Below are 12,142 nucleotides of genomic sequence, written 5' to 3' on the forward strand. Positions count from 1 at the left end.
CCTTAAAAGATAAACCAAGACGAGACAAGTCAAACAGAAAAAATGTCTCGTGTCTCTGTTTGGTTGGAAAGTTTTGTGACTGTTTACTCTACACAGGTACCAGATTATATATCAACATTACCTACTACTTTACTTAAGAAGACAGGTTTGTTAATATTATAAATTTCACAGCTAAGATGCCTGCCAAAAAGGAAGTCTGGAGTTTATAATTTTGATAATTTTCACAGGTACTCCTATGTGTGAATCAATTGAAGAAGGAGACAAGAGCACATTGCCCCCTCTGACAATGGATTGGAATAGACAAACAGAAATAATTGCACCCCATAGTAAGTCATTAGGGGCAACAATACCTCTAAGCGCAAAAGAAAATACATGTACTGAATAGTAACAAAATAGATGGGTTTATATACCAGAAGTCAAGTACTAAATCTGGACTAAAACAAAGACCAGACTAAAGCTTGAACTATATGACACTAAACAAAGATTAGATCTGTATATAATATAAACAAAAATGAAAAACCCAGTGTAACAAATACTATGAGAACTAAACCATTATGTATAACGACTCAAGCAGGTATGTATATATATAAAATGTCTTTTCTTTAGGTGCTACATCTACCAGGCCGAAAACCTCTTATTCAATTTATAGCATGCCCCAGTACAGAAATGTTTACAATGATCGGGCAAGATTGGGTTTTTGCTACTGGCTCATTGAGAAGAAGGCTCCAAAATGTAAGTATGGATCTAAACCCGCAGCCACACTGTATAGATAGCAATTTGTCACCTACTGAACAAGTATCAGAGTAGTGCAATGTTCACATGTATTTGTAACTGGACTGCTAATGCCAACCTGTCCTAAATGTGACCTCTACAACTACGGGTAGTCGGGTACATATTATTATTTGTAGGCAATGCAAAATGTCAAACATACCCAACACTGTTGCTAAATGCTCCCAGCACCATAATTTTAACATAGAAACAAATGATGTATTAGCCATTTGTATATCTAATAAAGTCTACTGCTGTTTTTTCTTTCTTTCCTGTAGGTAAAAAGTACAGCTTTGGTGCCTATAAGACTTTTTTGGGATTACCAAAAGTATGACTTTATTCAAATCCTTGTTTAATAATATAATATAGCTTGTAGTATATTTACAATTCCCCAAATAAAACTTATCTTCATTTTAATTAATCACTTTGGCTGGCTGTGCAGCACTCTTCTGCTATGTTTGATAATTATAATTGTAATAGATGAAAGTGCTTGCTGTGGTATTTTTGTGTATACTCACCATGGACCTATTAAAATAACTGTGCTCACTATATAACTATATTCTCTGTACCGATACTCACTTGGAAACACTTTATTATGAAATTCAATAAAGTAAGTTTCATTTCCGCATCGACTTTTTATTTCAATATTCGCGCTTATTTTTTGAATGAAACACAAAGTCTCGCGAGATCTCGATAATTACGTTAAAGCAATTTTTAACAAATTTCCAATCTGCCTCATGGTTATGTAAAGAACGCAGCACAAACGCATTGACAAATCTAATCATTGACAATCTACAGCACTTGTTTGTGCCTTGACCAACGCAGCCCGCAGTCGATGCTAACGCGGCTAACAGCTAACCAACTCCTCGGCTCAGTGTCACGTCTGCACCGCTAAAAGGTATTGTTTAAAAGCAAAATCTCTCATTTTTTTAAGTAAAGTCTCTCATATTCACATGGTGTAAGCATGCCGCTAAACAAATTCTCTAAAATATGCCATCATGCTTTTGTGATTAAAAGTGAATTTAGCGTAAACTTGTTAATTGCGGCACTGGTAGCGCTTAATTGGCTTATTAGGTGCACCTTGCAATTTTATAAAGGCGCTCTTAAAATGAGCTAATTGCACATTTGTGAGATGCAAGTGTATTGACTTTCCGTAGTAAGATGCACGTTTTTGAGTTTGTTTTGGCAAATTACTGAGTGCAATTAACTACAGGTATGGTAAGCATTGTGCCGCTCCTAGCTAACTGACGCAACAGCCTCAGTGCGACCTCAATGGATAAGAATGTATTAGTTTAATCTATGCAGTGCAAATTGGGACAGTGAGTTAGTTTGGCATTGTCACAAGTATTGATTATAGTAAAATATGTTCACCCATTGAATGTACCACATGGTGCCACTCTCTGGTCTCTGACCTTTTGTTCAACATTTAGATTAATCCTGCAAATGTCCTGTCTACATACAGTACAAATATGCAATGTATGTTTAATAAATAAGATAATAAAATACATGTATTTGTTGTTGGTGTATAGGCAAAACAATGTAGTGCCTGAATTCTAGTTATTGGGTATCGATAATGGTGTAAATCTATTCTGTTCTGTTGTGTATCATTTTGCAAACGTCACTAGATTGGGGTGGGTGATTGACAAAAATGTATATCTTTATTTGTATCCTGATATTGATATTCTAACAGTATTATAATAAATATAGCATTACCCACAAAATTCAGAAATATCCTGTTATACCCTTGTTTGGAAGTTTGTATAATTTTTAATCAACTCTTTTTGAAGTATTTCAAAAAATATATAAGTTCTTGAACTTTGCATTGCAACACTGTAATATTTGTTTCTGTGTAAATTCTGCACACCGGACTGGGGCGACAGGTGTGAAGAGAGGTACTTGACTGAAAGGTTAACAAGATTCCCACCCACTGTCTCACTCTTGGTTCACTTTTATTAATACAATGTTTGGGTACTCAGGTCCTGAGGAAGGTCAGAGGGGCTGAAACGTTGTATTAATAAAAGTGAACCAAGAGGGGGACAGTGTGCAGGAGTCTTCTTAACCAATACTGTAATATTCCCATTGTGGGACAAATAAAGGTTTATCTTATCTTATTCATTCAGGCCTTGTACTATGGACAGCAGCAGCCGTCAGAAAGTGAAGTTCAAGTGGCTACGAACCATTGTGTCCCCGGCCGGTTCTCTCCAGGGCAAAGATGTCCCGTCCACGCCCTCATCTTCCAGTGACTCATCCTTCACCTCCCCCATCAGAGAATCCCCGGGATCGGCTGCTTTCGGAGACCTGACCCTCTCTACTCCCAAGAGAAAGCCAGAGCGTGACAACATGTCATCCTCCACCAAAGTCAAACTCAGGAAGCTCTCCAAGAAGCGCTTTCAGGCCTTTGCATCTCCTGAGGTAAAAGGCTGCACTAATCGTTATGAAAGATGCTGAATATGAGATTAGAACTGAAGTTTCATTTTAAGAAAAAAATTATATCAATACCTAAAGCACAAATGTAAAAAAAGCCACATTTCTTTATAGTGTTAACAACTGAGGCATGTGAAATATAACACAGTATGTACATTTATATATATATATAGACATTTAAACTTAAACATAAAATGCTACCAAAGGTTAATGAATTATGAATTTACACATGCTGTTGTATCATTTCCAATTTAATTTATTTGACTGTTTAAAAGTTTCAGTGTCTTGTCACTGAGAAATTGTGATGGATATTGGATTTCTTTATTGCCAAATGCCATGGCAGCAGTTAAAATTTGTTATCACTCTTGATCCATGAATAATTAGGGATTCTGAAAGTGTCTCTGCCCTACCACTTGACTTGTTTTTATTTAAATTCTGCAGGAGCCAGCCATCCACAAAACTCCCCAAAAATCAGATACAAATTCCCAACTGCAAACCCCGTCTTCTTCTTACACTTTTGTTTTGAAAAGAAAAGAGCGGACATCGGAGGAGGGCTCCAAAGTCATCTACAAACATGCCCTGATGGCTGCTATTGGCAACACAGGGGCGAAGAAGAGCACCAAGAAAGAGCTAGAGTCATGCCGACCAGAGGAGACCAGCCCAGTGTCTGTGCAGCTGGAAACTATGGATGTAAATGAAAACGCATTAGGAGTACCAAAGTGGTCCCCCCCAGCGCTGGTCCTAGACTCGGAGGATGAAGACGGAAGTGCCGTAGCAAACACTGAAAACAGGGTAAAAAAAAGTCAAATGAAGGTTTTAATGGCATTGTAATTGGTTTTAGAGCTCGAATTAACTTTGGCTTTGACGTTATTGTTGGCCTGCCACAATAACAAAGTGCAATATATTACTGCATCACGATAGACGTTAGGATAATATTGAAACTTCTTTATGCCACTGACACTATAACTATAAGGCAAGATAATTGCTATGAACCCATTTCTAAATGATGAAACACAAGTTAATAAAAAACACATTGAATAAATAATTTTATTTCGTTAGTGTCTAAAATTGTCACTCACAATTATTTTAATGTCTAAAGCTCAAATGTTATTATAGTATAAATAAAAATGTGTCATACCTGGAAAAGCTCCCCTCTTGCATAATAATGTAATTGCAAAAGGTAGACCTAACCATAAAGTGGATACAAACAAATGTTTTGAAAGCATAGGAGGGCTAAATTTCAGTACTTTATGATTGTGTAGGCTACCAGTCAGCTAGCCTACACTTAACCTGTAACAATCCCTTCGCTTCAGTTCATTTTAGCAACTAGCTTCAGCTAAAATGGAAATAGCTTATGGCTTCAGCATCCACGGACAGCTCAAAGATTCAAAAGCGAACTATTTTCAATTTGGGTGACCATGACAGTGAGTTATACGGTTTTAATGCACTCCTCGTTGGTACGTTAAAACCATGTAACACACTGCTGTTCAGTCTATATTTCTCATATACATCTGCTCCATCATTCTCCAAATGTTTTTCATTGTTAACCTTGCTCACCCTCAAATGCAGTGAACATGATTAGGACCAACAATTTAATCGAATAATCACAACTAATCAACTACTAAAATAGTTGAAATAGTCAATTATCTTGTCTATACATAAGCTGAGAGAAGAGGTTTTATGACTTAGACTGGTCAGGAATTACAAACAAATGACACAGGAAATGGGTACAGTTTGTGTTTTTGATAAACACCCTTTAGTCAAATGTAAATGTTTTCCTCAGGCAGATTCACATCAGCTTTATCTTTTTGTTGCAGCCCTAAACATGATGTTTATCCAGTGCATTACACATCCGGCAAAAGTGCTAAACTCCACCAGTACAAGCTATACCCAGGACATTTTTAAAAGCATCAAATGTGTTTTCCCTTGAAAGATGTATTTTATTTTGAGCACCATTTATGAAAGGCTGTGTTCTTTTACAGCCACTCAGTTGTACTTGTATCCTTCACTGACTTTATTTTTCTCTTTTTAGAGCTTTGCGGTAAAAGAGGATGGTTCACCAAGCACATTTGAAGCACCCATTGAAGGTCATGATTCATTCCCATCTCAGGAACCAGTGCAATTCACAGATTGTTGTTTTTCACTCAATACTGAGAAAGAAGATTCTAATCAAGCAAGGGAAAGTTTTCTGTCCACGAATCAAAGTCCAACTGCATCGAAAAACTGGGAGACACCAGAAAGAACAGTCATCTTTTCCTACAAACAGCAAGTCAAACCTTTGTCAAACTTGTCAAATGCCACAAGAACTGCGACAGACAAAACACAAACTCAAGTTGTAACATTTGCAGATCCATTTGCGCTTCCCGTGCACTCAACCAAACAAGTTCTCAAATCCCGAAGACAATCAGATGTCGGCATATCTGCTCACTACCCTCCTTACTCCTTTACCCAGTCCAGCACCCCTAAAAGAAGGTGGTCTATGGGGCCCGAGCCAGAGCAGACTACATATCCCACAGTGCATAGTGGCACCGGTTTCCTGGATACCCACTGCCACTTGGACATGCTCTATGGGAAACTTCATTTTTCAGGAAGTTTCGGCAGTTTTCGAAGGAAGTACCGGGATAGTTTTGGGGCGGAGTTTGAGGGGTGTATCGCAGATTTCTGTAACCCCAGAGTTATGGTGAGGGAGGACATTTGGGAGGGACTTCTTGAGGAGGATATGGTTTGGGGTGCGTTTGGGTGTCATCCGCATTTTGCCAAATATTATTCGAATACCCAGGAGAGGAACATCCTGGCAGCCATGAGACATCCCAAAGCTGTGGCCTTCGGTGAGATTGGATTGGACTATTCCCACAAGAACTCCACCGACTCTTCACAGCAGAAGAAGGTACCAATTAGAGCGGTGCAGGAGTCAAATATTGATTGTCATTAGGGCTGCAAAGCATAATTAGAATATTCGCTAGTTGACTATTAAATTATCGTAATCGTTATCTGAACTGTAGAGATTCTACAACACACGTTAAAAGACTTTTTACAACAAAGATGGCCACATTATCTTATCAAAATGTCAAAAAAGATCAATTTCTAGACTAGTCAACTTCTAAAATTATCTGCAGCCTTAGTTTTGTTTTTTTTTTAAATACAATTTTACTGCAGTTTAATCAGTTTGGAAATATTGCAATAACCTTTCTAGAAATTGATTTTATTTCCCCATGGACATGATAAATGGTCACATTTTTATACAGCGCTTTTTCACCTTCAAGGCACTCAAAGCACTTTACATCAAGGAACCACTCACCCATACACTGGGAGCGAGATGGGTTAAGTGTCTTGCCCAAGGACATTCATTTGTGGGAGCTGAAATCACCCCGCCAACCTGTGAATCAGTGGATCTGACTGCTCAACCAATGATGGTTATGTTAAGAGCAGGATTCGACCTGCCAACCATTGGATCAGTGGACTCTACCGACTGAGCTACTCTGACTCCTATATAGCCATTTTCATATTGTGTTTCAGGTGCTGGAACGTCAGCTGAATCTGGCTGTGGCGATGAATAAGCCTCTGGTGATTCACTGTCGAGATGCTGACGACGACCTGCTGCAGATCCTCAAGAAGTGTGTCCCCCGAGACTACAAGATCCACCGGTCTGACACTGCATTACACGTGTGCTTAAGCCTTTACTGCAAGACTTAAATCATTAGTCAAGTCAAACTTTTTTATATAGCATATTTAAAAAATATAGCTGCTCAAAGTGCTGTACTAAGGCAATATAAAGTGAAATCTTATAAAACTGAACATGCAAAAACACAATGGAACAATACAAATACAATACAAGATTCAACTGGCTTTTAACATTAGCTGAGTGGGAAACAAATGAGTTTTCAACAAAAATAAAAAAAAAATATTTAAAGATTGATGTGAGCATGTAATTTTTTTATGAAGTTTATCATTTTATCCCCAAACTAAGACGATGCTAGACTGCTACTACTACTGTTTTATTATTTACCAACACTTTTTTTGACAATATTCAGACAATATTGTGGAAACAATGTCCATCTATCCAGCCATCCATTTTCTTCCGCTTATCCGGGGCCAGGTCATAGGGGCAGCACTCCAAGCAGGGACCAAACTCCCCCCACCCACCCTAGACTTCCTCTAGCTTCTTTGGTGGGACTCCAGGGTGTTCCCAGGCCAGCCGAGAGACGTAGTCCTTTGGTGTGTTCTGGGTCTCCCCTGGGGTTTCCTCCTGGTGGGACACATGGAAACAAAAACGATCACATGAGTACTTATTTGAAAGATTATGCCCCAAGTTTCTGATTAAGTCTGCTTTTGTTATTCTTTTGTATTTTAGGCAATATATTTGATTATAGAATTTTAACCCTCTGTATAAGAAGGGGGACCGGAGGGTGTGTTCCAATTACAGGGGAATCACACTCCTCAGCCTTCCCGGTAAGGTCTATTCCAGGGTACTGGAGAGGAGAATCCGACCGATAGTCGAACCTCGGATTCAGGAGGAGCAGTGTGGTTTTCGTCCTGGTCGTGGAACACTGGACCAGCTCTATACTCTCCATCGGGTCCTCGAGGGCTCATGGGAGTATGCCCAACCAGTCCACATGTGTTTTGTGGATCTGGAGAAGGATTCGACCGTGTCCCTCGTGGTGTCCTTTGGGGGGTGCTCTAGGAGTATGGGGTCCGGGGCTCTTTGCTAAGGGCTGTCCGGTCCCTGTATGACCGGAGCAGGAGCTGTGTTCGCATTGCCGGCAGTAAGTCAGACCTGTTCCCGGTGCATGTTGGACTCCGCCAGGGCTGCCCTTTGTCACCGGTTCTGTTCATTATATTTATGGACAGAATTTCTAGGCGCAGCCAGGGGCCGGAGGGGGTCTGGTTTGGGAACCACAGGATTTCATCTCTGCTGTTTGCAGATGATGTTGTCCTGATGGCTTCTTCGAGCCAGGACCTGCAGCAGGCACTGGGGCGGTTTGCAGCCGAGTGTGAAGCGGCTGGGATGAGAATCAGCTCCTCCAAATCCGAGGCCATGGTTCTCGACCGGAAAAAGGTGGTTTGCTCTCTCCGGGTGGGTGGTGAGTCTCTGCCCCAAGTGGAGGAGTTCAAGTCTCTCGGGGTCTTGTTTACGAGTGAGGGAAGGATGGAGCGGGAGATTGACAGGCGGATCAGTGCAGCGTCTGCAGTGATGCGGTCGCTGTATCGGTCCGTTGTGGTAAAGAAGGAGCTGAGCCGGAAGGCGAAGCTCTCGATTTACCGGTCAATCTACGTTCCTACCCTCACCTATGGTCATGAGCTCTGGGTAATGACCGAAAGGACAAGATCGCGGATACAAGCGGCTGAAATGGGCTTCCTCCGCAGAGTGGCCGGGCGTACCCTTAGGGATAGGGTGAGGAGCTCGGTCACACGGGAGGAGCTTGGAGTAGAGCCGCTGCTCCTACACGTTGAGAGGAACCAGCTGAGGTGGCTCGGGCATCTGCTCAGGATGCCTCCTGGACGCCTCCCTAGGGAGGTGTTCTGGGCATGTCCCACCGGTAGGAGGCCTCGGGGAAGACCCAGGACACGCTGGAGGGACTATGTCTCTCGGCTGGCCTGGGAACGCCTTGGGGTCCCACCGGAGGAGCTGGAGGACGTGTCCGGGGTGAGGGAAGTCTGGGAGTCCCTGCTTAGACTGCTGCCCCCGCGACCCGGCCCTGGATAAGCGGAAGAAAATGGATGGATGGATATATAATTTTGCTTAACTCCAAATTACACTATCCACTTTTTAATACATCTCCTATCACTAGTTGTTGACACACATAAGTCATTGCAATTAATTTTGTATGCATTCATTCTTATACCCATAACAACAGGGCTCACAAAGTAGGTAGTTTGATGTTTCAAGATCGCATATTTCACATGGTTTCTAACAATATGATGACTCCTGCACAAAAGGCTTCCAGTTATTTAAAAATTTTGTGACGTTGAACTAATTTTACTTTTTTCCTTACTTCTTCCAGACACTGTCTCACCAGTGATTACCCTGTGATTGAGCCGTTCCTGGAGGAGTTTCCAAACCTGTACGTTGGCTTCACGTCACTCATCACATACTCCAGCGCCACCGATGCCCGAAACTCAGTCCGAAAGATCCCACTTGAACGCATCATCCTGGAGACCGATGCGCCGTACTTCCTTCCCAGACAGGTGCACTGCTCTAGGCACACACGCACTCACTAACCCTGCCTTTCAAAAAGACAATGGAGTTAAATGCATTCTTAGAATTTAATATCAATAACATATCTGGATTAATTACAGCTTTTACACACTGTTTCCTAATACGTTTTTATGATAAATAGTCATTTTTATATAGCAAACTTCCACCTTCAGGGCACTCAAAGCACTTTAAATAAAGGAACTCCTCACCCATTCGCACACATTCATACACCAATGTAAGCAGTCACTGGGGGCAAGGTGGGTTAAGTGTCTTGCCCAAGGACACAATGACACCATTCATTTGTGGGAACTGGAGTCGCACCTTTAACCTGTGGGTCAGTGGATTTGACCGCTCAAATATTGATGTTTATGTAGAGAGCAGGAATCGAACCACCAACCTTCAATGGATCAGTGGACAAACACTTTACCAACTGAGCTACTGTCGCCCTATTTATTCATAATTTTGCCACCAATATTATATAGACTACATTTTACAGCTGAATACACTATTAATACATTATTTTAAGTAAATGGTGCAGAGATTTTTTAATTTAATCGGGTAAAACGTTTTGAAATGAGAACCAATTCGCATTTAGTGATGGCATTTTTTGCATCACAGTATTGCATTTACTTTTTCTATCTTCATGACAAGCAAGTGACTCCACAAGGCCAATTTACAGGTCAGATCTGTGGAGAGGTGACTAACTCGCTGTGTAAATTCATGTTGCCACCGCACCAAAAAGTTACTTGGTGAAAATCTAAAATGTCTTTGTATTATAACTTATATCCATTGTTTATTTATTTTATTTCTGTTTAAACCATGATCTTCCTTATCCTAAATCTAACAAATTAATTGAAACCGAAATGATCTTGCCATTTTACCAGTACAATATATTGTATCAATAATATAAACATTGTGCACTTCTATCATGTTCCAGGTGAGTAAAAATGTGTGCCGCTTCTCTCACCCTGGGATGGGCATTCACACTCTGCAGGAGATCAGCCTTCTGAAGGGAGAGGCCATGTCCACGGTTCTCAGCACCATTCGGCAAAACACGCGGCAACTCTACGGAATCTAACCCGGAATCTATATTCCAACCCCCCCCCCCATGATATTTTATGTACGATTTTGTTTTAATGCACTTGTTTCCTCTATTCTGTTGATGTGCATCCATTATAATTTTAACAAGTTGATATTGAAAAACTGTCTTAATTGGTATTTTGTATATAATTGTCCTGATGTTAAAAAAGTGATGTCTAGTTTTATGCTCATGCCTGTGGTGTTCTGGTTTGTCTTGCATGGCTGCTGTGAAAGATTGATCAATTTAATACAGTTAAGAAAGTGAAAGCTTTTTTCTTGTCATTATTGCATTGAGAACTAATTCTTCAGAATAATATTACTCTATAAAATCAGTTGACAAGACGAGAGCAAACAACATACGAAGAAATTTGAATTTTATTTATTTTTGGTTACCCCTCCCCGAACCGCCACCTTAACCTGGTGGAGGGGTTTGAGCACCCGAATGATCCTGGGAGCTATGTTGTCGTGGGCTTCATGCCCCAGGTAGGGTCACCAATGGCAAACAGGTCCTGGGAGACGGGTCTGACTAAGAGCGGTTCAGAAGCCCAACATGAAGAGGAAACCAACAAGGCCAGTTGGTTGGACTGGCCTTACTGGGGCCCCACCCTGGAGCCAGGCCTGGGGTGGGTGCTCGGCCCACCCCAGGCCTGCCCGAAGGAACAACGTGGGGCCGTCCTCCTGTGGACCCACCACCTGCGGTAGGCGGGGGCCTCGACGACCGAATCTCCGGACATGGAGATTAGCTCTGGGGACATGGAATGTCACCTCACTGGGGGGGATGCGGTCGCTTGTGGTAAAGAAGCAGCTGAGTCCAAAGTCAAACTCTCGATTTACCGGTCAATCTACGTTCCTACCCTCACCTATGGTCATGAGCTCTGGGTAATGACCGAAAGGACAAGGTCGCGGATACAAGCGGCTGAAATGGGTTTCCTCCGTAGGGTGGCCGGGCGCACCCTTAGGGATAGGGTGAGGAGCTCAGTCACACAGGAGGAGCTCGGAGTAGAGCCACTGCTCCTACACGTCGAGAGGAAACAGCTGAGGTGGCTCGGTCATCTGCTCAGGATGCCTCCTGGACGCCTCCCTAGGGAGGTGTTCTGGGCATGTCCCACTGGGAGGAGGCCCTGGGGACGACCCAGGATACGCTGGAGAGACTATGTCTCTTGGCCGGCCTGGGAACGCCTTGAGGTCCCACCGGAAGAGGTGGAGGTCGTGTCCGGGGTGAGGGAAGTCTGGGAGTCCCTGCTTAGACTCCTGCCCCCGCGACCCGGCCCCGGATAAGCAGAAGAAAATGGATGGATGGATTTTTGGTTAATCGATAAGTGTCAGGGAATGAACTCGGAAATAATTACAATAATTTTAGAAGTAAAAACAAGTCATTTCAGTTTGATGTGAATATACAGTAAAAGTAAACCTAAACGTATAGGACTATCTTGACCGTAAATACGTTCTATAAGACCCATATCAAAGCTTCCTTTTATTTCGAAAATCTTAGAAAAGATTATTTACTGTCAGCTGAAAGATTATCTAGAGGGTCATGACATTCTGGAAGTGTTTCAGTCTGGCTTCAGATCTCGACATAGTACTGAGACCACATTACTGAGGGTTTTTAATGACATTTTTGTGGCTACTGATTGTGGACATAGTGTCATTTTGGTACTTCTAGCTCTGACTGCG

General features: G+C 41.9%; 1 protein-coding gene across 1 annotated transcript; it reads left to right on the forward strand.

Moving 5' to 3' along the window:
* Nucleotides 1-1,469: 1,469 nt before the first annotated feature.
* Nucleotides 1,470-10,732, forward strand: tatdn2 (TatD DNase domain containing 2). Its single transcript, XM_033967250.2, has 7 exons — nt 1,470-1,666; nt 2,889-3,180; nt 3,634-3,984; nt 5,225-6,079; nt 6,709-6,836; nt 9,195-9,378; nt 10,326-10,732. The coding sequence occupies exons 2-7, from the start codon at nt 2,899-2,901 to the stop codon at nt 10,464-10,466; spliced, it is 1,941 nt and encodes a 646-aa protein (XP_033823141.1). The 5' UTR covers nt 1,470-1,666; nt 2,889-2,898; the 3' UTR covers nt 10,467-10,732.
* Nucleotides 10,733-12,142: the final 1,410 nt, after the last annotated feature.

The sequence above is a fragment of the Periophthalmus magnuspinnatus genome, chromosome 5 (genome assembly GCF_009829125.3).
Source record: "Periophthalmus magnuspinnatus isolate fPerMag1 chromosome 5, fPerMag1.2.pri, whole genome shotgun sequence".
NCBI lineage: Eukaryota > Metazoa > Chordata > Actinopteri > Gobiiformes > Gobiidae > Periophthalmus > Periophthalmus magnuspinnatus.

Coding starts and splice junctions, on each gene's coding strand:
- tatdn2 (XM_033967250.2), top strand. CDS start 2,899: ATGGACAGCAGCAGCCGTCAGAAAGTGAAGTTCAAGTGGCTACGAACC. Junction 6,080..6,708: donor ACTCTTCACAGCAGAAGAAG/GTACCAATTAGA, acceptor ATTGTGTTTCAG/GTGCTGGAACGTCAGCTGAA. Junction 9,379..10,325: donor CGTACTTCCTTCCCAGACAG/GTGCACTGCTCT, acceptor ATCATGTTCCAG/GTGAGTAAAAATGTGTGCCG.